This window comes from Pleurodeles waltl, chromosome 4_1 (genome assembly GCF_031143425.1).
Source record: "Pleurodeles waltl isolate 20211129_DDA chromosome 4_1, aPleWal1.hap1.20221129, whole genome shotgun sequence".
Classification (NCBI taxonomy): Eukaryota; Metazoa; Chordata; class Amphibia; order Caudata; family Salamandridae; genus Pleurodeles; species Pleurodeles waltl.
This window is the reverse complement of record NC_090442.1, coordinates 572,612,636-572,637,454: the sequence shown is the minus strand read 5'-3', so window position 1 is coordinate 572,637,454 and position 24,819 is coordinate 572,612,636. Positions and strand designations below refer to the sequence as shown.

General features: G+C 43.1%; 1 protein-coding gene across 2 annotated transcripts in view; it reads right to left on the bottom strand.

The window, feature by feature from the left end:
* DOCK4 (dedicator of cytokinesis 4) overlaps positions 1 to 24,819 on the bottom strand; it is a 1,300,588-nt gene that overhangs the window by 893,105 nt on the left and 382,664 nt on the right. For both annotated transcript variants that reach the window (XM_069228963.1, XM_069228964.1), the window contains exons 7-8: positions 3,417 to 3,501; positions 320 to 471 (exon numbers count right to left, since the gene is read on the bottom strand). In XM_069228963.1, the coding sequence (XP_069085064.1) occupies positions 320 to 471; positions 3,417 to 3,501 (237 nt within the window). The remainder of the gene's footprint in view (positions 1 to 319; positions 472 to 3,416; positions 3,502 to 24,819) is intronic.

The window sequence follows — 24,819 nt, the reverse complement described above, 5'->3', positions numbered from 1 at the left end:
TTTCACACACACACTGCAACATTCTACATTTTTAACACAACCAGTTGTTTTGTTTTTTTTAGCATTTGAAGCACTTCAGGTTACGTCAGCAAAAAAAAAAAAATGGAGCTGAAACGTTTTAATAATACTGAACTGCCACCATGGCAAAGCTATGACCCCAGCTTTCTACTGAAATAGCACTGTGACCTTTGCCAAGATATGCAACTCAAAATATACTTCAATGTACATAGAGTATATACCACAATAATCACTGATACAGAAAAGTCAATGAAATTCAATATTCAGCATCACAACCACCAGAAAAGCTTTGCAGAATTACCTGACTGGACGGCTCTCTTTGCTGTCGTAAATTGAAAAGATCACCTCTAGTTCCTCTCCAAGGTTTGCGCACACCAGACTCTTCATTTGTACAAAGAGATGATGGCAGCTGGCAGCCACAGGCATGTCCTTCTTTCGATGACGATGTTCCATCTGTTAAAAAACAAAGAAAATAAACTAAGCTAACATCACCATACTTTTTTTTAAATTGTGTAGGTAAATTAGCTGTAAGATAAATTCTTGGCCTTATTCAGTTATTAATCATTAAGTTTTGTTTCTGTGTTGACTGTTTCCCTTTCTTCTCACATAAATATGCTATGTTTGCAGGTTTAGGACAGTCTGAGGTTAGTTAATAGGTGCACCATTTGACAATTCTTTTAAGAAAAGCAAGGTTTTCAGTTTCTGAGCAGAGACTTTATTTCTAGAATGTGTTTTTTAAAAAACGTGATAATATTTCCGCGGATAGTTTTTATCTGGTTGTATTAAATGTCTTACAATAGTACAAGTTAGTTTAAAACACTACTAAGAGACATAGGACTGATTTAGAATTTGGCGGAGAGGGATACTTCGTCACAAACATGACTGATAGCCCATCTGCTGTAGTACAATCCCATTCTAGCCTATGGCGATTGCAATGCTGTGGACAGTATATTCGTCACATTTATAACAGAGTAACCCGTTCGCCAAACTCTAAATCAGTCCCATAGTTCTGTTTACTGGCAACCAGCACTTTGTGATTTTTGAAAGCAAAAAGCAGAAATGGGTAATACAGGAAGAGAAGAATAAATGTATGAATTGTAAGTACCAGCAAAGCCTATTTATGAAGTAGAACAGGCTTCAATGCATCAGACAACTTTCAGTTATGAATGGGAATAAAGGAGGAGTTTAGGAACAATTGAAAAGATCGCATTGTTCATCAGTAAGGTCAAGTGAAGTCAATAACATCTGCACACCACCAAGAACCCTGAAGAAATAAGTCCCTAAACATCCATCAAACCCAAAGGAGATCTATACTAAGACATTCTTCATGCCCTTTCTAAATGTATCAGCATAAAAGGCAAATCAAATTAAGTGGAAAGACATTCCACTCTGAGCACCACTAACATTGTCTTACCGAGGTGTTTTCGATTATAGTTACTGGAGGTGAGATCACATATTTTGCGCCCAGGAATACACAATCTTAGCCAAGGTCTCCACTGATCATAGATGATGATGGATTTATGAACCATTATCAGAGCCCGGAATTGTACGCAACTTGCAAGAGTAGCTAGTGTAATATACGAATACTCGGACTAACATGGTTCCATTCGGAATATCCGACAGTCACATGTGCCTCAGCATTCTGTATCCTTTGCAGATGTCAGACAAGATTCATTGATGTGCCAAAGACAATGAACAGCCATAACCAATCATAACACTGAAATTTGCCTTAGCTATATTGTGTTTGAAGATTTCAAGTAGCAGAGGTTTGAGTGACGCTATGAGACGGATGTAATGTTCACGCCGTTCTTTCATCTTCTCCTGTTCTTCCTCAGAGAGATGGCTAATAAAGACACAGCTAAAAGTCGTAACCATTGTAGATAGTTCTACTCCCTCAATTCTAACCATCCAAGTCTTGTAGGACATATTTAGTTTTTCACTGCAGCCCAAAACATATCCCCAGGAACAATTCTGTTTTGCTGGCAATAAATTGCTATCCAGTTATGCTGCATTCATGTTTGTATCCAACCCCTGAACTGCATAGATGGGAGCAATCTGATTAGGAAGAAAGCACCAACTTCTGACCATCAGCATAAACATGGAATCCTACCCCCCCTTCCACCAAACCCAAACACACCCACACCCACTTTCATCAAAAATCATGTAAGGGCTTTATGTAGATGTCGCAAGGCATCAGACAGCAGAGGAGCTCTGAGGTGTTCTACAGTGTAAAGTCATGGCTGGTGCTTTTACTCCTTCCCTTGCCACCTGAACCATTCTCTGAGAAAGAAAGGTTTATGATCATTTAACAGAGTAGACAGAAACTTCTGCTACATGCAGTGAGTGACACTTTTCTATTCTATGGTGCCAAAGGCAGCTGAGTCTGCCAAATCCAGTAATCACCCTCTGACGTTAAATAAAGTCATTTGAGTATTATGGTGTGGCCTAAGGCCCAACTGCAGATCTTGCGGCAGACTGTGTGATTCAATTCATGCAACAAATGTTTAGTTACCATCTTTTCTACACCCATAATAAGGAAAGGGGACTCCCTAATTGGACTTTAATTTATATGATGCGCCTGGCTCAAGCTAGGCTTTATCGCCAGATGTTTACCCAGGGCTATTTTAGGTTGCCTGGAATACCAGCGCCTCATAATGAGTAATGTGCAATTTTGCTGAGAAATATAACAGCAGCTGGCAATCTCTCTTATAAGGGACAGGAGGCAAGGATCGTCAGGCACTATTATTTATATCCTTAATTATAAACAATGTCTCAGGAGCTATCACCTCCATCAGGGACAAAGTTGGGAAAACTCCAGCTGGAATGGGTTTTAGTGACCAGCAGCGGTTTCCCCCTCCTTCTAGATGGACAAAGGGAAGGCACATTTTTCACACAAAAAAAGCCTTGGGTCATGCAGAATGTTGTAAAACTCGGAATAGGAGTGGTCATAAGACTCTTTCATCATAGCACAGGACAGTTTGGGGATTAACTGCAAACAAAAACAAAGTGATGGCGGAAATGCCTGAAATAATCGCAGCTACAGGCAATCACACGAGGCGACATTCAGATCCATTGTTTTTAACCCGCTATTCTACACTGGACAGAAACCAGCTCTTGGTTGTATCCTTCTAGTTAGTGATGACAAGGGCACCCAAAAGGAAATCCAGATTTCTAATTGTCACGTTCCTGATTTTAACAAATGAAATGCAACATCATATTTTACACAAAAAGTAGGGAAAATAGATTTTCTTGTGTAAACAAATAATCAAATTGCAGCTCATGGTAAACCAACCTTATGCTTTAATTACATTGTTTGCATGCTTTGATTCAGTCTGTTGTTTTGCAGCCAACTAAATTCTACATTCTGAAATAAGCACACAATCGTGGTCTGCGCCTACCAGTCTATACAATTCTGTAATGCTGATGTCCTCTGGATCCACCATCCCATACTCCTTTCTTGGCACCAAGTCGAGACCCAGTTGTCTGTAGGAAAAAAAACAACAACCAAACATTGAAGGTGAACGTCACAGACTGATTGGGAATAAAAAAGACATATTACATACACTGTGCACTAAAAATTCCCCCGTAGTGAAAAGCAAAGGTGGTAAGATGTTGTTACTACAGAAAACTGTAAACAAAATCGAGAACCATTGTTGGACAAATGCCTGCATTAAGACAGCACTTTTCAAACTAAAAAAGCCGTACCCAAGCCGTGCTCAAGTGAACAAATGAATACACAACAATGACACTGATTGGTACACTTTGAAAAAATATTGTATTCATTGCTTTCATAAACTACACTCCGGTTGAGTTAAAACAATTACAAACTCTGAAGAGCAAGGAGTAGTGTAGCCAGTTGTCCCTCTAACTGGTGGCTGTGCACACCTACAAGACCACAGAGATTCAGGTACTGAGAGAACATGCTGCAGAAGAGGCGCACTGGCTCTGCTACGCAAACGCATGCGGAGGGATGCATTGCAGCTTATCGAAGGGAAAGTATGGGAGTCCGCAGTGAAGAGTATCACAGCACACTATATGGTGAACACAGCAGTAAATCTTTTGTGAAGAATTTGTGATCCCCTTTCCTCTCTACAAGAATTCTCTGCAGCCTTCCTTCCTCATAACACCAGTGGAAGCAGTTTAGCAATGCCAATGGGCTGAAATGGGTTCTGGGAAAATCTTAGTGTCCAACAGAAAGAGGTCCAGAGTAATGGAGATTAGGAGATTCACAGAGCTCAATTGCTGTATCTTAAGTCCTGCATGCAACTGAGAGCTCTGTGAATCTGATGAACTTCAGCAAGACTGAAGTTCCTGTGACTCCTATCCCTGGAATATTGATTAGGCTAAGGGAAAGCGAGGGACAATCACAATCAATGCTAGTATTGTCAAGATGAGGGGCCAGTGGAAAATCTCAGACTGCCTTAAGTAGTCAACTGAAGATAGTTTGCCCAGATCCAGATGTCCTAACATGCTGATCAGTCACAAGGTAAGAAAGCTGAATGCAACAGCTTTGGAAAGTGAAAATCAGCCCTCTTGAAAGTTGGAGAAGGGAGAACCCATCATCAGGAATGAAGCTTGCATAGGTAGTTCCTGCTCCAAAAAAAACATCCACAGAGCGAAATACGGACATTGAAGTATAACCCTCCAATGATTTGTTTTTCGGGATATTTTTCAAATGTGAGCGATGGATTCATACAATGAGTACAGCACAAGACAGAATATCAAAGAGACTGAAACAAACTTGCTAAAAGATGGTTGTCACTGCTGGATCAGAATGCTAGCGCCCTCCTGGCTTCCAGACAGTGCCTGGAGTTTGTCTACCTGCCCAGCAGAATACTTATATACCACCAGGGCCCACGGACTCTCAGCACTATCAGAGCCACCAGTGCCACTCAGAGGGAGTAGGATGATAAAGAAAGAGGGAGTCAGTGGAAAGCCAAAGACCTGTGCATTTGCAATTATGACAAAGAAGAAACTGATCTCCAAGTTAGGAACGAGTTTAAAATCTAAGCAAACCAAAATCTCTAAGCTCAGAAACGTAGGATAAGCCCAAACTGCACATTAGTTGGTTGATACGAATGGTAGCAACCTAGTCAAATTCCAAAAAACTTCACCCTCAGGGTAGTACAAACATCATTCCCTGCTATGTTCGAAGGCAGATCTTACTTTTCATCTGAATTGAATGATTGACAACTTGAGTGGAATAGGAATATCTTAATAAAATCTAACCTTCAAAAATCAGGACTGGATGCAATGAATGGGGCATCGCAGTCATATAAAAATATTCTACTACCCAGCATCCCGACATGCCCTTAAAGACGTTGTCACAATTTTTTCAGTTACTTTCAGTAATCGTATGCTCTTTGTCACCATTTTATTTATAATTTACTCTTTCCTCCCATTCTTGTGTTTCCTGTTAACTACCTTTGCCTCATTCATCTTTATATGCAATTTTCATCTTGCCTCCTCCACAAGTGTAACCCTGCTACTTTCATTAAGGTGGCAGGGTCTGCAGTCTACAACTGTAAATGTGATCCTGGTGGCTTTATAAGCAAAGTTTAATGGAGTTCCAGATTTTTCGAACTGCGGGCCGCATTGCTGCCTGCTTTTGCGTAAATCAAAATGTCTAGAAGATTTTGGGTAGCACTTATGATGAGGTTAGGTCCACCCAGTGCACTCCTGAAGAAAACTGTAAAACCTTGCAGAACATTAATAATTGATGTAAACGTTTATTTTGGAGGAGGGAAAAGCACTGCAAGGATCCTAACACTTTGGGTTGGACCCTTTGAATTGGGTAATTCCCCATCTTCCTATTTCACCAATATCAGGATTCCAGTTTTTGTGCCGTTTGGGCATAGAACAATCTCCCTCATCCACAGTTTGGCATGGTTTAAACAAACTGTGATTGCAGCTTTCTTCCTGCTTTTGTTATCCAAGAGGTGGTGGGCTTGAGTGTTACTGCATGCGTATAGATCTCAAGGATGTAATGTTCAAATAGATGCATTATTTGGAAAATATGCCTAATCATAATGATACTGATGAAACTTAGGGGGGCCCAGTATGAGAACTCCATATTAGTTTTGAAAATTACCATCACTTCACATGGTGTGCACGTTTAAATTAGTCAGTGGCTGACATTTTGAGGTTTTGTAATTGTATCTATATAGCACTTACTACCCCTGACGAGGTGTCAAAGTGCTTTTCTGGAAGTAGCACACTACTCCAAAACCCAAAAGGATTAGTGGTGAATTAGTACAGGGGAAATATGAGTTAATCTGAGTGGTGGACATGTGAGTCTCTTAGTTGGCTTTAGTAGAATAATGGAGGGATAGAAGAGGGAAGAATCTAGAAAGTGTTAATTGGGAGATCATAGTAGTAAGATGAGGTTTGGGATGAGTAAAAGGAGAAATGGAGGAGGGAATAGTCTGTAGAAAGGGATTATGGAGAACATAGTAGCAAAATGAGATTTCAGATGAGTCAAATGAGAGATACATGAGGGATGGATTTAATAGGGTTGTTTGGGAGATCATAATAGTAAACTGAGGCTTGGGAGGAAAAGAGGAGGAAGAGTCTAGGAAGGGTTATTTCCAAGATAGAATGAGCTTTGGGATGAGTCAAAGTGGAGATTTAGAGAGGTATAGGGTGAGACAGAGTAGGGCATGGAAGGGAGTGTTTTTGTCTTGTGGTCTTGGCACACAGTCAGTGCATAAATGAGTGAGGACAAAGGCACCAAAGACAGATTTGCGGCTTGGAAGCTGCCCCACTCACTGGATTGCAAGGTCTGGGCCCTCTTATTCATGGGTCCTCACCCTCCAATCCGGGAGAAATATCTTGGGATCTGTGATTAGACACCTGGCTACCCGGTTCCTTCAGTGTAATTTAAGATTTCCTTCTGGAAGACCCAGATCTGCAACACTGTAATTTATCCTGAATATAGTGCATTTATATGGAGTTATATTTCTATAAGCCACCTATCATCCTCCTGAGGTGGGTGGCAGGGTGCAACAAAGGACTCTGTCTTCATGCAGTACAGCTGCCTAACCCCCAAAAACCCAGGCACTTCTCACGGCTGTCCAGACCACTCCTCCATCCCAAGACTGAGGAGGCAGGCGTGGGTAGACCGACTGAAGCAGAGCACCCCCTAAGGCCCTTCTAAGGTTGAACCACAGTGCACCACGCCTCCTGTGTGCGGTCTCTGCTTACAGCTGTGCCAGTGCTTTAAGTGAAATGATAAAGGTGTGGGAGCAGCTGCCAAGTTCAGGTCCACGCATGATGCACCGCTTCAATCCAATTCCCTTCCCCCGAATTCCAGGACTTGTAGTTCCATCCCCATAATGAAATAAACAAGCCTATAATTCATAGAATTCAAAGAAAAGAATGAGAAACCTGGCAGAGCCATGTGCGGGTCTCTCAAATGTGCATGTCCTAGAAAGTGTCACTAGGAATTATTTCCAAAAGGGATGGCTGATGTAAATAAAAGCACGGTGTAGAATGTGCAAATGTAAATCCTGTGCATCACCTGGAGTTCACCGGGCTCTTCTCTGTGAGGTTTCCATTACTGCACCCAGACATAGAACACAAGACAAGCCTACGCCAAAAACAAGCCACACCTATAGGCTTTGCCAATGATTGCTGTTATTAATTTAGTTGATACTGGTAACAAAGATTTTGTCTAGCTATTTCTAATTGTAAAGATTGCTGTTCTTCCACTATAAGACTGTGACATAAACATTATTAAAGTCTATGCCCCATTCCCTTCGTGGCCCTTTACTTTGCAGTATTCTCTGTTAGACAATTTCCCCCTGTTCTCCTTACATCTTTTTCAAATCCTCCATTTGCATTTCCCACATCTCCTCTTCCTGCTCATCACTGTCTTTTCATTGTCTCCTTGTGCAGGTACCTCCTTCTGTCTCCTCTTCTTCACCACACTCACACCCCACCCTCTCACCTGTGAGCAGTGCTTTGTTTTCTATGGTACTGTCCATAGCAAAAGGGCCCCTCCACACTTATAACTGTCTCATATGTGAACACTGCTCCGTGTGCTCTGCATGGAGGCCAAGGATTAGATATGCATGTACTTTATGATCAACTGAGAGGCACTGTGAGAAGTCATAGAGCCTGTAGGCACCAACACGGCCACCTGGAGGTTAATCAGGTCACTGCATGACCTACACAGGAGTCAACTGTTGCATGAAAAAACTAAAGAAACACATAATCCTGAAAAAGCCAAGTTAAAAAAAAAGTGAAAGGTTAACAGGATTAGCATCTCGAACATGGATCACTTTAAGCGTCTCACTGTTGAGACATCGCTCATCGTTTTGCCTGTAAATTTTAAGACATAAATATACAGTCCAACAGGGCTCGTTTCAAAGTTAGCTTTTAATTACTGCTAGGTCTGAAACCTGGTGGAACCTGCTCCACTTAAATTACTGTGCTAGGTCACTGATCTGTCCCCCTTTTAGGTTAAACTAGGATATATCTGCTGCTCACTGTGTGTGGTTAAACTATATCTCTGCTATGCCCACTCAAAGAGCAGACTACACCATCCCCGGCACCCACCCACGTGAGAATAACCAACACTGTTCATATGACGTCCAGTGAGTAGATAAACCACACTGTCCCTGCAATCTCCTATATGAGAATAAACCACACTGTCCCTGCAACCTCCCAAATGATGAACAACACTGTCCCCAGAACCTCATATGTGAGGATAAACCATACATGCAGTGGGTGGCTAAACCACACTGTCCCTCCAACATCTAATGGGAGGGAAAAACCACACTGTCCCTGCAACACCCAGTGGGTGGATAAACCACACTGTCCCTGCAACCTCCTATGAGTGGATTAACCAAACTGTCCCCGCAACATCCAGTGGGTGGATAAGCCACAGTGTTTCTCCAACATACTAAGTGAGTGGATAAACCTAACTGTCCCTGCAACCTCCGATCGGTGGATAAACTGCACAAAGATAACCACTCTACCCCCCAACCTCTGGTTTGAAGATAAACCACACTGTTCCTGCAACATCCAGTGGGTGGATAAACCACTGTCCCGGCAACATCCAGTGGATGGTTAAGCCACACTGTCCCCGCAACCTCCTGTGGAAAGATAAACCACAATATTTCTGCAACCTCTAGTGGGTGGATAAACCACACTGTCAATGCAATATCCAGTGGGTGGGTAAAGCGCTGTCCCCGCAATATCCAGTAGGTGGAAAAACCACATTGTCCTGCAACATCCATCGGGTGGATAAGACACATTGTCCTTCCAACATCCTGAGTGAGTGGATAAACCTCGCTGTACCTGCAACCTCCAGCCGGAGGATAAACCACACAAAGATAACAGCACCACCCCAACCTCCTGTTTGACGATAAACCACACTGCCCCTGCAACAGAAGGGCTAGATAAACTGCCAAAGTTAACCACAGTGCCCCCCAATGTCCTGTTTGAAGATAAACCACAGTGTCCCTGCAACCTCCTGTTTGAGGATAAAGCACACTGCCTGTGCAGCCTCCAATGTGACGATAAACCAGCAACTGCCTGCCTGTTGGGCTTCCAGGCTACCTCCTGTGTGTAGTTACCATATGATCTACAACATACCTCTGAAGATTCAAGTGTTACTGCCCTGGCTTCAAGGATAAAAGCCCAGGAAAGGGCTGGGTTGTCCATATGGGACACAGAGAAAACCCTCGTATGCTCAGGACATCGGGTGAAGGGGCAGAAAATATGGAACTCTGTCAGGAAAGCACTCTCATCCCAAGTCATGAGGACCACATTTGCATTCGATACGATCCTTGTGACCTCAGACTTGAGACGGCCGCACTCTCCGAACGGAACTCGATACCTGCACACAATTGAACTTGGATTCCTGATTTGAGATGATTATATGATGTTAGCCGTGATAAAGGCTGTTGGTATATTAACTGTATAAGACAAAACACGTTGGCTAGTGTGTGGAGAAAAACATCGAAGAACTACTGACTATTGCATGCAAATAAAGGACATCAGAAGACTGAACTCTAGATCAATTATTTTGGAGTGCTTGAGATCTTTTGCTATGTTATTGACATTGTTCCTATTGAAGAAGACTTGGTGGTTGTACTTCATCTTTGTGCACCCGTGATATATTGTGATTAATCATCCATATTTTTCTGGGTTTTCCTTGATATTGTATACTGAGTGTGTGTGTGCCAAGTTACCCAGACGCCATTGTTTTGAAATTAACTCCTTGGGCCAGTCCAGATCAGTTGTTGCCAGGCAGAGACTTCTGAATCCATACCTGCACCAGACTAAGATGGCCAGGAGTGGCACACAGATTATCTGTCTGACCACTATCTGACCACAGATCACTCTGCTCTCTTGAAAAGGTTCGAGGAGGTGGGCATCACAAGACAAGATCTGGCCTAGAGCACGGTGTACGTGTCCAGAATAACAAAGGTGGTGCTGCATCGCAGCGATCAGTGGAGCACTGCAGAATTCAGCCCTGAAGCTGCTCTCTTAACTTTTTTATGTCAATTTCCACAGCTTCTGCAGGTTGGAGCGGAGACTCGGGCACAACGTCACCAAAATAACTGAGCATTTTTCTCCATTTCCGGTATGTCAAACTCTTTTCCTCCTGATCCAGTTGTGCAGTTAGGAAGCATCATACTGCAGCCTAGCATAGTGATTTGATTCATCCAGACACTCCACCATGTTGGAACCAATGCACTACTGTGAGAGCTCTACCACATACATATATAATGTATGTCTCTGATTATGCAGGAGGAGATGTGGCCTAAGGCTTGAACCATTGGAGCCTGGAGACTCAGGTTTGAATCCCAGGATTAGCACTAGATGAAACATAGTGCGTGATTCAGGGCAAATCACTTAATCTCCCTGTGCCTAAATGTTTTGCAAATGTACTGATGTAATTCCCACTTGAACCATACAATCTTGCAGATCCTCTCCCTACCCCTGATAATGTACAGCACTCCCCCACTTCACGGCTAGATTCATGATATATAAATACCAATACATACATCTGCAGCTGAGGCAAAATTTATTCCATGTCCTAGCCAAGTCCAGAATCTGCAGCCCCTCCATCACCCGCCGGTCCACCCTACTATATGTAAAACCTTAGAATCACAACTCTCTTCCCCCCAATCCCTGTGGCTGGAGCAGCTGAATGCCTTTGTCCAGGTGTCAGCAAGGTCTGTGTGCACTAGGGGTGCTTGTATTGTGCAAACCTAGCTCCTCAAAGCAATGGAGCACTGAAGAGTGCTGTACAGAAAAGATGTCTAGGGTATCAAAAAGGTGTAGAGAGTGTATAGCAGGAGAGGTAGAGAAAGAGTGAAGGAGGCAGAGGTAGGTATCACCAGGGACAGGAAGTATGTCTATAGGTATAGGACAGAACACTTTGCCGCATGGTTCCCTTAATTTCTCTCTGCTGGGCAGTGCCAGTATTTTCAAGGGAATTATTAAACCACTAATAGGTGCCCTGAAGGGGCAGCCCTTTTTCTACTGTTAATAGCTGTGGCCCTTTGAAGGCTCCGAAGTGACCACTCATTTTATAGTTTTAGTCGTAGTAAGAACTTGTAGTAAACTAGGGATTGGCTGGGGAGGGGCATCACGTTATGGAGACACCCACCTTGGCTAGGTCAGAGGGCGTTTTATACCAAAGCTTTGTGTTCGCACTGGGAAACTTTACATCATGGAGTCTGCCAGCCGCCGCCAAACCAGGATGATATATTATAAGGGACAGGAGTCCCTAACTAGCAATAAAGAAAGCAGTACACTGGGGACAAAATAGTAATGCCCAGGCGGTGTTAAATAAACTGTTAAAATCACATTTAATGGGAAATAGATAAAAAATAGTTGTGTAGGGGTACCTACCCCTACAGGACGCACTACACAGTTATCAAAAATCACACACACAGGCAAAAGTAAGTGACAAAAAAGAAAGAATTTAGGAAATCAAAGTCACAACTTTGTACAGTATATCACTCCTGCATCTAAATTCGATTTACATATATCCAAAGATATCAGAGTGTTTAGGTTGATGATGTTTTGAATGACTAAGTTATGGGATCATCATCAGGACAAAACAATTCTCGCCTGCGATGAATGTACGTAAATCAATAAAAAAACAGGTAGTGAGTCCTTCATATATCAAACGAAGAACGAAAAGCATGGGTATCCTGATCCCAATAGCAAGACGTGTGGGGGCACTCCAAAGGAGTGTGCTCCCCAGCCTGAGGGCGTTCCCACACTGCCACGGGGAAACTGAAAAACACTCTTTATGTGGAAAATAATGACAACCAATTAGCGAAATATCAATGAGGGTTCACTATAAGGTATTTCTAGGATGAGAGAATCCACCCAGACCACAGCGGAAACTAAACGCATGCCACTGCGGAATGCTCATAAGTTATGTCCTGACCGTCATACCAAGATGAAGCGGTTGGGGTCATGCGAAGCTCATCAGCCAGGAGAACCGAGCCTTGTGAGTGCTCCCAAGAGATAGAGCACACGTCTGGAGGACAGCCAGACCACTGACATACATGGCACAGAATGTGGCAACGGATGAGAGATTCCTCAGCTGTGGATGGGAGCTGTGACCGTCCTAAAGAGAGGACCACGGTCAACTGATCTGGTGACCCTTAGGAACACACAGAGGGCTCTGAAAGCCGACCGGTCATAACGGATTTTACCCTGATTTCTGTGAAGAAGTTTGGTTGGCCCTGAAAAATGAGCGACAAAGTCAACACTCACTCGCTGTGAGCTGGTAGCCAGAAAAAGAACTCTGCAGAGAAAGATAAGGATGTTGGTGTCAGCACAAAGGACTGAACTTGTCCTCGGGAAAGCAGGGCGCACTGCCTACTGGCTTATACAGACTCCAAAGGGCCAGAACAGACCCTGCTGTGGCGACACAAGCCAGGGACACCCCAGGGGGACTCTGGAAGCTGTGAGCTGTGCTTGCCTGCACAAAATCACACTCCCAAGAAGGCAAGTGTCGAGCTAGAGATCCTGTGCTCCTGTGGCAGGAAGCCCCCAGTGGCCACTTGTGAGTAACATGCAGGAACCTTCCTGGACTCCCCCTGCAGGACAGAAAGGTGTGGCATGGGCCTCTTCTTTTGCAATTCGAAACCTTTCTAATGGGATTCAGGAAAGAATCCTTTTCATTTCACTGAATTTATTTATGAGCTTTACTGAATAGTTTCTTGTTCCTAGTGAACTAGTTTTGCGCAGTGGTAATAGGGAGTCAAATGCTTATCAATTTTTATTGAATGTTTAGTCTGTAGGACTTTGGCATATTAAAGTTACAACAGTCATAACATCAATAACTGCAAAGTGAAAAGGAGTTTATGAAACAATATGTGAGTCATTCAAAAAATACTCAGTATGGTAAAGAGCAAATACCTCAGACATTCATGGAACTTGTTATTCTTTGGACCCTTTTCTGGACAGCCGCTGCCCTCGGGTCACATACAGTGTGTCCTTCTATTAGTTTAAAGAGTGCCCTTTACTTTTTCGTACAGAACAAAGAATGCACTTTCTTGAGAACTCCAGTAGGAATAGAATGAAGAGGGAAAAAGTGCAGGCATTCTTTCCACAGGGGACTTTTTGGGGTCTGCCAGCTATGTGTGGCAGTGGGTTTTATTGTGTTGTGTCTTGAAGGATGCTATACACAGGGGGCACGTTTCCACTTCCTGAACACTCCTAAGAAAGCAGGCAACCTTTGTATGATCTTAGGAAACTGACCTACTAGGAGGTTAGAATACCTGGCCCACCCGAGAAATGGATCGTCCTTGTGGTTTCACCAACAATACTTTTCCTGCACTTGGGGGCATATTTTGGGGGATTTGGCACAGGGCACTGAATCTGATCTTCTTGCTGTGCTGCCCTACACCAAAGTGAAAGGGCACCAATGCATCACATTTATACAACACAGTGCATTCCTGTCGCTTCCCCCTGTGCTGGTGCTGTTTGGCAGCCTACTACCATGATGCAAGGATGTCTGCTATGAATGCAGGATTGCCCTTGCGAGAAAGGAGCACCTTACTGCACAAAAAGAATCCTGAGAGGCGTTTTCCTCACTCCATGTGTGCAACAGAAAGCAGCATACATGGAAAGAGGCAAAACGAGGAGAAATAAAAAAATTAAAAAATTGTAACGCCTGCTCTGGGGTGACATAAGGTTTTGGTGCATCCTGAGGTCCACGTAATTTTACAAATCATGGGAAAACCCACAGCAATGCCCATGGATCGCCTCCTTGGCGCAGAGTAAGGCAACGCAGCAACTTGTACTGCCTTGTCTTAATCCATATCTACATGATTAACTGATGAGTCAGCAATAAACATGTATTCTCCGGTCGCTATATTACTTCCTAAATTGATATTTGTATAATGAGTTGCATTGCTGCATTGAGATTTTAATTTCATTGAAGTGGGAAACCTCCACATGCTTGGGAAAGGAACGATGTGTTGGGATGCTACCCCAAGCTATTGCCAGTGGTAAGACAAATTCCAAGTATTTCTCTCATCTCCTTTCGTGTGTTTGATTTATGGCCATAGGTGGCAAGGGTATGTCCAGACATTGGTCCCGTGCTCACTGTGCCAGTGAAACCACGCTAAACTTGGCTGATGAGCCCTAATCAGGCCAAACCAGTCCTGTGCTGCTTGTATTCCACTTTAGGGCAGATCTTGCCTGGCAGTTTGTACTGGACGGTTTCCATGAGGAGCAGGTTCAAGACTTATTTGCATATGGCTTGGTCCAAACTGAGGTGGCATTGTGGGCAAAAGAAAGCTGGGTTAGGATGCTCCCCAAAGGGACTGCCAGTGGTAATACAAATTGCAAGCATATTCCCCATCACCATTTGTGTATGTGGTATCATGAAAGCACATGTTCAGGATATAGAACACACATTCTCAATTTCTCTACATCAGCAAAGCACAGACCTATGCTCTAGAATATTACTACCCAAGGTCCTGAACACAATCTCTGCAATGGGAAATCATGCTGCTTGTTGTATTGACAATCAAGCTCACACCCAATAGGTTTTCTCGATAGTGGCACTTGGTTAACCACATCAGCAAACCATATATGCTATCCAAGAAAGGCACATGTATAGAGATCAGTGGTATCAAGTGTGCCAGCCTGTAAATAAACCTCTACCTCAGACAGTTACTTTGGTAAATCAAAGGTGAATAGGATTTCAGCCTGAACAAGCTTTTGCTCTATCTAATATGCATTTACTATAGCATCTTGGCAAACAAAGAAATGATTAAGATACTGCCCTGTGTTTTATTTCTACTATGCACTGCATAACCTGTTTATAACAGCAAGTTATTAAAAAGTACATTACAACCTCTACTGCAATTCAGTAATATGTACACTGAATGGTTTATTTTTAGGTTGAGCATAGGCAGCGTACATGCGCTCTCAACATGCTCTATCTACATCTGTGGCTTTTCACCATGCCCATCACACGCCACACACTTTCATTTGTTCCCTGGCCTGCCTTTCAAAATTCCTTTGGTTTCTTTGGAAAAAGCTTTACATTTATCCCACCTTGTTACTGCCCTGGAGAATGACCCTGTTACATGCATCAGTTCACTTCTCGCCATTTACTTTGTCTCTGTGCACTACTTTTTTTCTTTTTACTCGGCTCGAGGTGGTTTCCTGTTTGTGTCGACGATTGTCCAAATTCCGTTAGTCGCCCTGTGTGGAGGAGTCCTCCCACCACCTCACGCATGTCATCTTTTTTTTCACGCTGCTGCTCATCCCCCCCAGCAAGGCTTTCCCATAGTCATGTATTTGTGATTTATGTGCTTTTACTTTTTTTTTTTAAACCAAAAAAATATTTACATATCGCAAACTCCATCCCGAAGTATCGGAGTGCTTTACACGAGCACCAGTTGCATTGCACACAGGGACACAAGCACAGAGAATTAACAGAGAGATTAAGTGATTTACCCAGAAACAGAGAATGTTAAGTCTCCTGCTGATACTTGAACCGCTCTAGCTCTAACGCCACATCCTCGCCCCTCTTGATCAGCATTTAAGATGGCTGGCACTCCTTTGGAACATACAATTATTATGCATTCCAAACCAGCGCCAGGCATCTTTTTAGGTTTAGCTCTCTCGATCGGGCCACCTTGCGGGGACCAGGTAAAAATATCTCTTATTTGGATCCTGCCATGACGTTGTTTTTTTGGAGCCCATATCATCTCCTTTTTTGCTAACGAAAATGTGCCTTTTTGTTGGGTTCTGAAATGTCACAGTTTATTTTGTTGTGTAAAATTCCCACGTTATTGGGTCCCGAATGCTTCTCCTTTAATTCTGGTAATCGAAGAGCCCCACTTGTGTTGTTTGTGTCTCCAAAATATTCCCTTGATATTTGGATCCTTTAACCAATGCCTTTTGCATTTTGGACCCTGAAATGGATCTGTAGCAATCTCAGTGGGTCTCTGTATTGGCACTGCTTAAGTCACACTTAGGCTTTATAAGGAATGTTGATTTTGCATTTGTGGATGTTGCAACTATTTATTATATAGGCTGCTAAAATGCTTTACAATGTTCGTTGTTGGGATAGCCTCGTATTTTGTTTTAAACAAAGCATTCCTGCATGCTTCTGTCTGTTTTTTCACTCTCCTGTTGCACGTCACAGCGATCCATCAAGGGTTGCGAGCTTGGATCACTGATGCGACATGACTTTCGGTTAATGTGTTCATCACCAGCTGATCTCTCTATGTGTGCCATAAGAACATCATGAGTTGGGGTTGGAGTAAAGACTGGGGACTGGTACTCTGCTCTGTCACTGATTCCCCTACAAATGTCACCTAGTTATGTATGGTAATAAAATTAGTGCTGTATTTATTTTCAGCTTTATAGGGTGTGAATTTTTTGGTGCAGTTAGAGGAAGAAGGTAAATGGAAGTGATTTAGTTATATGCAGGGCCACTGGAATTATGTGGCAGAGAAGACCAAATTATGCGGCAGGATTGATCCATTTATGTGGCAAGAAAAGTCCAGTTATGCTTTTACAAAGCCAATGGCTCTCTCACAGGGAAATGTGGGACCTATTGCATTGCAAATGCTTGTCTGTTTGTTCCCCGAGGTAGGGACATTCACAAATGACAGAATTGTTAGGTAACATTTCTGTATATCCTTATGTACGTACATACAACTGTTGCTGTTTGTCTTTAGAGCGTGTGGAAACATGCTATTTCCTCCGATCCCTTCCATGAGTATTCACCACTATTTACGCACCAATAATGAATCAAGAGTTTACTATTCTCTCTAAGGGACACGGAGCGTTTCGAGGGAGTGGCTGCGCCGTAAGCCTGTTCGGTAAACATTTGTGTCACCGCAGGTTGTGTTTAAATCCAATGAATGTTGATGTCTGTTGAGCCATTCAGTTATATCCACTGCAGTGACTGATGGGGGAGTGTAGACCGCAAAGGACAAGAGAGGCCTCCCTAACTGCGAGAACCACAGCCTCGGGACTATCCGTCGCACATCTCTGGGTTTGAAACGAGGTCCTCGGTGAAACATCATTTAGAGCGTCATTCCCTTCACACAGATCGGGGCGGCGGTCTCTTGTAAAGTAGGGCGAAGCGAGGTGGCCGAAAGGGGGCGCCTATGTGTTCTGGGTACTTTATGTGCTTCTAGGGGGCTGCCGAGACAGCAGTAACTCTGCCTCGTCCAGACCTAAAAATAAGGGAGCGTTTTGATACCTAACCTCACGATAACGTAAATGTAAAATATTAAAACCTGCACAGAAAACGGCTCTACGGTGTAGATCACAGGCCGGGTCCGGCACTAGCCCCTTCATCGGGCAGGGGACGCCGAAACAAGCCGCGGGGACTGGAACGCCTGGTGTCAGTCCTGTCAGCCTGCTCCGGGCAACGTCCTGAGCCGACGGCCTGTTTATATCCAGTACAAAGTGCGAAGATAATGCTCAGTCAATTTTACCTCACGATAAGAAATGCTGATGTGCTGTTGAAGCAAAATACTCAAGTGTAGTATTTGCTTTGTGTTTAATGGAGCACAACAAGCAGTACGAATTAACTAATAATGCCATTATCACGGTATTGATTTATTTACAGCTGCTTCCTGCACGCGATCATAAGTTTATCAAGACTTGTTGCATTATTTACGGCGCTTGACCTCTGGTAGCTTCTGAAACTGACCACGTCCTGACGCGTTTCCATCTTCTCTGTCAGCACTTTTAATTATTTTATCTTGCACACTCAGCTGCCAGAAGTATGCTGTTCACCTGTCACACGCTGTTATCCATTTTAAATTGATTTCTCATCGAATGTTTCTGATCTTTTACATTCTGTCTGTTTGTACGCTGCCCCTTCTATTCCCATGCACAGCGCTTGTGAGATGTAGTTTACAATTTATCTAAAGCTTTAAAAAAGGATGCTGAATAAGGTATCTTAGAAAGATTAATATGCACCGTTTGTCGCGCTGGAGCCATTCGGAGAAATGTGTTCTCTTTGCTCAAGTGACCCGTGGAAAACGATGAAATATAAAGCGATAACATTCGTTTTTACCACAATTTTTGTAACGTGAATTAGCGTGTACACTAAAAACCGAGGTGCATTTGGGGAGGTGGATACCAAGAACACAATTATACCAAGTAATGATCAGTGGCGGCCTGTCCTATAGGGCTGAGGGGCCACGCCCCCCCCCCACCTTTTGCCCCTCACGAAGAGTGTCTGTCAGGCTGAACAAAGGCCAGCCTGACAGACACTCTTCATTTTCAGCTCAGACAGCCAGGAGCGAGCCATGCGCGATTTGCGCAGACTCTGGCTGCCTGAGCTGAACTTTGCTGGGCTGAGGTCACAGCTCCTATGGGCGTGACCTCATCGGCTCAGCAAAGGTGCCTCAAGGCCCTTCCCTGGGTGATGAGGAAAGCATCACCCATTGACACTCGCCCTGGGCGCTTCAGGTTTAAGCCCTGAAGCGCCCAGGGCGAGTGTCAATCAGTGACACTTCGTCACAGAGTGGGGTGGGGTGGGGTCAGCAGTCTCACTGACCCCATCCCACTCTGTGACGAGGCTGGGACTGCTGCCTTCCCTCATTGGCTCACCTAAGGTCAGCCAATGAGGGAAGGCAGCAGTCCCAACCCTCCTGGAACCTGGAGGCTGAAGGTAAGTGTGTGTGTGTGATTTAAATTGAATGTTTGGTGTGAGCGTGCATGTTTGAGTGTTGTTAATGGATGTGCGTACGTGCATGTGTGAAAGAATGAGTGTGTGTGATCTTTTAAAATGAATGTTTGGTGCATGCGCGCATGTTTGAATGTTATGAGTGTTAATGGCTGTGCATGCATGCGTGTGTAAAAGAATGAGTGTGTGTGATGTTTTAAAATGAATGTTTGGTGCGTGTGTGCATGTTTGAATGGCATGAGTGTTGTTGATGGATGTGCGTGCGTGTCTGTGTGTGAAAGAATGAGTGTGTGTGTGTGTGTGTGCTTCCCACCCGCCCCCCTCCCTCCTAAAGCTGCCGGCCGCTACTGGTAATGATTACGATAGCCAAGAAAATGTTGTTTTTGAACAGAGCATGAGAGCAGTACGCCCCAAAATAAGGAAACTATTGTAAACTTGACCTCTGTTTCTGGTACTACCCAGATCTGTTTTTGGACTTTAACAGTGACCATGAAAAACCCACCAGTTGAAGAACTCCACCAAAGAGTCTTTAGCATACAGACAAGCTGACCTGGAAGGTTACCATGTGATAAAAGAGTAAGAGAGAAATAGAAACTAAATAAAATGACTTATTAGGAGGAATACCTTTTCCACCAGACTCTTCAAATGGATAACAAATACATGAACACTGGGCAAATCACCAGTGGCTACTTTTCCCTTTAAGGCCAAATATGAACATTAACCAAGCACACGTTGAGTTAGAAACTGCAACAATAATATGTAAAAAAAAACCAATAAAATGTTTCTTTCCTGAACAAAAAAAATAACAGTTCACACATTATACGCATTTTCAATACACTATGGGGACAGCACAAACTATTTTTCCAAAATGGTGAGGGTCCAAAGTTCGAAACACATCTACATAAATATTATGCTAATGCACTGCCTAACTTGGAAATATTGCACATATACTACATCATCTAAGAATGTACAGAAAAAAAATGATAGAGGAAGACAATATTCCGAATATGGTCGTGAGAAGAGCATAAAAAAACATAAAATGAATAACAACTATTTACAATCAGTGTCTGAATCACCACCCTTAGCTAAAAAGAAAAAAATCTTCATTACAACTAGTTCCAGGGATCTCACTTCATAATAATTTATTGGAAAGAACATACTTAAAACGGCTTATTGAGATCTGATCACCACATATCAGCACAGAGTAATTTAAATCTAGAATACTAAAGCTACTAAAGTGTTTTACAGCATGTTTGACTCTTTTTCAATCATGAGCAAATACAGGGAGTGCAGAATTATTAGGCAAGTTGTATTTTTGAGGATTAATTTTATTATTGAACAACAACCATGTTCTCAATGAACCCAAAAAACTCATAAATATCAAAGCTGAATATTTTTGGAAGTAGTTTTTAGTTTGTTTTTAGTTTTAGCTATGTTAGGGGGATATCTGTGTGTGCAGGTGACTATTACTGTGCATAATTATTAGGCAACTTAACAAAAAACAAATATATACCCATTTCAATTATTTATTATTACCAGTGAAACCAATATAACATCTCAACATTCACAAATATACATTTCTGACATTCAAAAACAAAACAAAAACAAATCAGTGACCAATATAGCCACCTTTCTTTGCAAGGACACTCAAAAGCCTGCTATCCATGGATTCTGTCAGTGTTTTGATCTGTTCACCATCAACATTGCGTGCAGCAGCAACCACAGCCTCCCAGACACTGTTCAGAGAGGTGTACTGTTTTCCCTCCTTGTAAATCTCACATTTGATGATGGACCACAGGTTCTCAATGGGGTTCAGATCAGGTGAACAAGGAGGCCATGTCATTAGATTTCCTTCTTTTATACCCTTTCTTGCCAGCCACGCTGTGGAGTACTTGGACGCGTGTGATGGAGCATTGTCCTGCATGAAAATCATGTTTTTCTTGAAGGATGCAGACTTCTTCCTGTACCACTGCTTGAAGAAGGTGTCTTCCAGGAACTGGCAGTAGGACTGGGAGTTGAGCTTGACTCCATCCTCAACCCGAAAAGGCCCCACAAGCTCATCTTTGATGATACCAGCCCAAACCAGTACTCCACCTCCACCTTGCTGGCGTCTGAGTCGGACTGGAGCTCTCTGCCCTTTACCAATCCAGCCACGGGCCCATCCATCTGGCCCATCAAGACTCACTCTCATTTCAACAGTCCATAAAACCTTAGAAAAATCAGTCTTGGGATATTTCTTGGCCCAGTCTTGACGTTTCAGCTTGTGTGTCTTGTTCAGTGGTGGTCGTCTTTCAGCCTTTCTTACCTTGGCCATGTCTCTGAGTATTGCACACCTTGTGCTTTTGGGCACTCCAGTGATGTTGCAGCTCTGAAATATGGCCAAACTGGTGGCAAGTGGCATCGTGGCAGCTGCACGCTTGACTTTTCTCAGTTCATGGGCAGTTATTTTGCGCCTTGGTTTTTCCACACGCTTCTTGCGACCCTGTTGACTATTTTGAATGAAACGCTTGATTGTTCGATGATCACGCTTCAGAAGCTTTGCAATTTTAAGAGTGCTGCATCACTCTGCAAGATATCTCTCTATTTTTGACTTTTCTGAGCCTGTCAAGTCCTTCTTTTGACCCATTTTGCCAAAGGAAAGGAAGTTGCCTAATAATTATGCACACCTGATATAGGGTGTTGATGTCATTAGACCACACCCCTTCTCATTACAGAGATGCACATCACCTAATATGCTTAATTGGTAGTAGGCTTTCGAGCCTATACAGCTTGGAGTAAGACAACATGCATGAAGAGGATGATGTGGTCAAAATACTCATTTGCCTAATAATTCTGCACTCCCTGTAGGTCTCCACAACTTGACCCTCACCCTGCTTAGTACAATATAACACAGAAACTTTGAAAGGGCTGTTGGCCTGTCTGAGTCTGTCTGCACTAACAGAGCACTAGCTGAGAGGCATCAGCTGGATACCAAGTCACTAGCAGATCTGGATCACTCATAATAAAAATAAAACCATAATCATGTCAAAAAAAAACATTCTTGTGTAGAAGATAGTGGACTGTCTGTTGCTTTTAAATTATAAAGAATTAACTTCAAGCTCCTCGTCCATGCTTACAAGGCCCTCCACGACATAGGACCCGCCTACCTCAACCACTGCATCACCTTCTACTCCCCCACCAGACCTCTCCGCTCAACAAGCACTAGTCACTGTAACCCACATACGAAAGACTTCAGCTGGTGGGAGATCCTTCACCTACCTTATGGCAAAGAGCTGGAACACCATGCTCCTGCACATCAGGCAATCACCATCTCTACCCCAATTCAGGAAGGACCTTAAACCCTAGCTCTTCGACTGAAGCTCAGAGAACAAACCCCCTTAGCACCTTGAGACCCTTAGAGATGAGTAGTTACACTTTATAAACCCTGATTTCTTTTGATTTCATAAATATGCGTGTGTGTTCCCATATAGGCCCCATATGAGTTAAACATTTGGTCTGATCATCGTGTTGGATAACAACTTCAATAAATACGTAACATATATATTATTAAACACCACATCCCTGAGGTGAGAGCAACCACAAACTCCCAAAGCCCCTGAAAGACAGCCAGAGCAAGAGAAAGACAACAGAGGGAAGGTGAGTGAGAGGAGATGACAGACACCCAGAAGCGACAGAGAGAAAGTAAAGAGGATGATACAGACCACGAGGCAATGGCATTTAATACAAAACAAGGAGGGTGAAAAAGAGGCAATCAGAAGGAAGAGAGACAAACACCCAGAGCTAAATAGATAATGAGAGAAGAGAAAGACATGGTCAGACACAGGCATCTCACAGACACTTTCTCATGTGCACTACTTGACAACTTCCAATTTTATATGAATAACCAAAAGTAATTCCTGCACAAGAGAACTATTTTTGTCTGCTGAAGTATCATGGAGTTTAAAAACTCATTGTGCCATCCATCTCAATCTATGCAGTCACGTCCTCAAGTCTGTAAGACTCTATAATCCTTATACCAACCTTACCTTCTTGCTGTCTCCTCGCTGTGGTCCTAGGTCCCCTATTGTATGCCACACCCATTTCTTGTTCATGATCTGTTCCATGCTCTTAACATGCGTCCTTTCCTTCATGGACGTCTCCATACGCCACACCACTCACAGTGCAATCTGCAGATCTGCCTTATGCCATGTCAGTGAGGCGCAGTTCTTCCTGACAGTGCAGTCTTCTTGCTGTTCGCTGAACCCCTAAGAGACTGAGCTTTCCCTGCTTCCTTATGAGAAAAGATTAGTCTATTTTTCCAAACACAAAACTGACACCTGCTCATAGTTATAATGCCACGCAGAATTGCAATGGAAAGGTGGTCGCGTCACTGCTACTGAGCGTATCGGCTTAGCTCCCTCGGAAGCAGCACTTGAAGAATGTCAGCTTATGGAAATGTGCTGGGTAATGTGTTTAAAATTTGTCTTTGCAAGTAATTTTTTAACATGCCACACGGGCGAGATCCAACAATTTTCCTCAGTGGGATGCACTTCAAAACTGTACAAATCTTTCACAGTTACGTTTAATTGTTTGAGGGAGGCTAGTTAGCAGCATTTGAAACTTTAGGTTGAACAATGTTCTGGTTGACAAACATAAAAAATTCACCATTTGCCAGCAATATTTTTGAAAGCTTAGTAGAAGAAAGTCTACAGGTCTCTTCTTTCCACCACTGCAAGCAGACTATCCAGTTTTGAGTAATGTGTGGGCTGCAGATGCTTTCAGAGATACTGTGTTTGATTGAAGGTCAGAAGATCTTTCTACATGTGCCTGATAACGTTTCAATCTTGGATGGCCACAACAGCTACCTTTATCTTTCCTTCAATCTTGGGACGTTCGATTTAATGTATTGGCACATCGTCAAAATTCTAACTGTTCATTTGTGCCCCCGTCCCTTTTTCAACTTTAGCATATGAAAAATGACTAAAACATATTTTAGCATGCTAAGTGTTTAACAGTGAAGCTGGTAAAGTGCACAGTAGTGCTATATAATCGAAGGGGGACAATGAACAAGCACGAAATAACATAATTAGGGAACCAAAAGCCAATAAACAGGCCATGGTTTATAAATGACATAACACATTGAGGGTAGGTGTTTTCTAAAACATGTGGACAATGGAGCAATAGCCTGTCGTGTGAGAGCAGTGAAGGTTATTCTCAAACTGAACCCATCTCTGAAACAGACCTTTGCATTGCTGAGTTTTATCAAGCTCCCACCTCTGCATTGAATCAAGACTAACAGTCTTCTCGCTGCTTTTGCGAACATACTGATGGAGCATTGCCTACTAAACCAGCCATCAAGAAGGACTCTCATAGTCTGAAGAAGCTGCGAGACCACAAATATTGTTCTAGAAGTATCTGAAGTACATACATAAAAGAATACCATCTTATATTGATGGAAGGAAAGCAATGTATACATTTCTATAGTGATGCCCGTAAGACCACAAAAGAGGGCTGGCACAAGTTGGTCCATATTTCTATATTATGACTCTGGCTTTGAGCAGCAGTCTAGCTGCCTCTTTGGGAGGAGGCTAATTCGAAATAAGAACCGAAGTAAAACGCCTCAAATGTCCAAGACCTAGAGAAAAGGCAAGACTTCTGAAGGATGT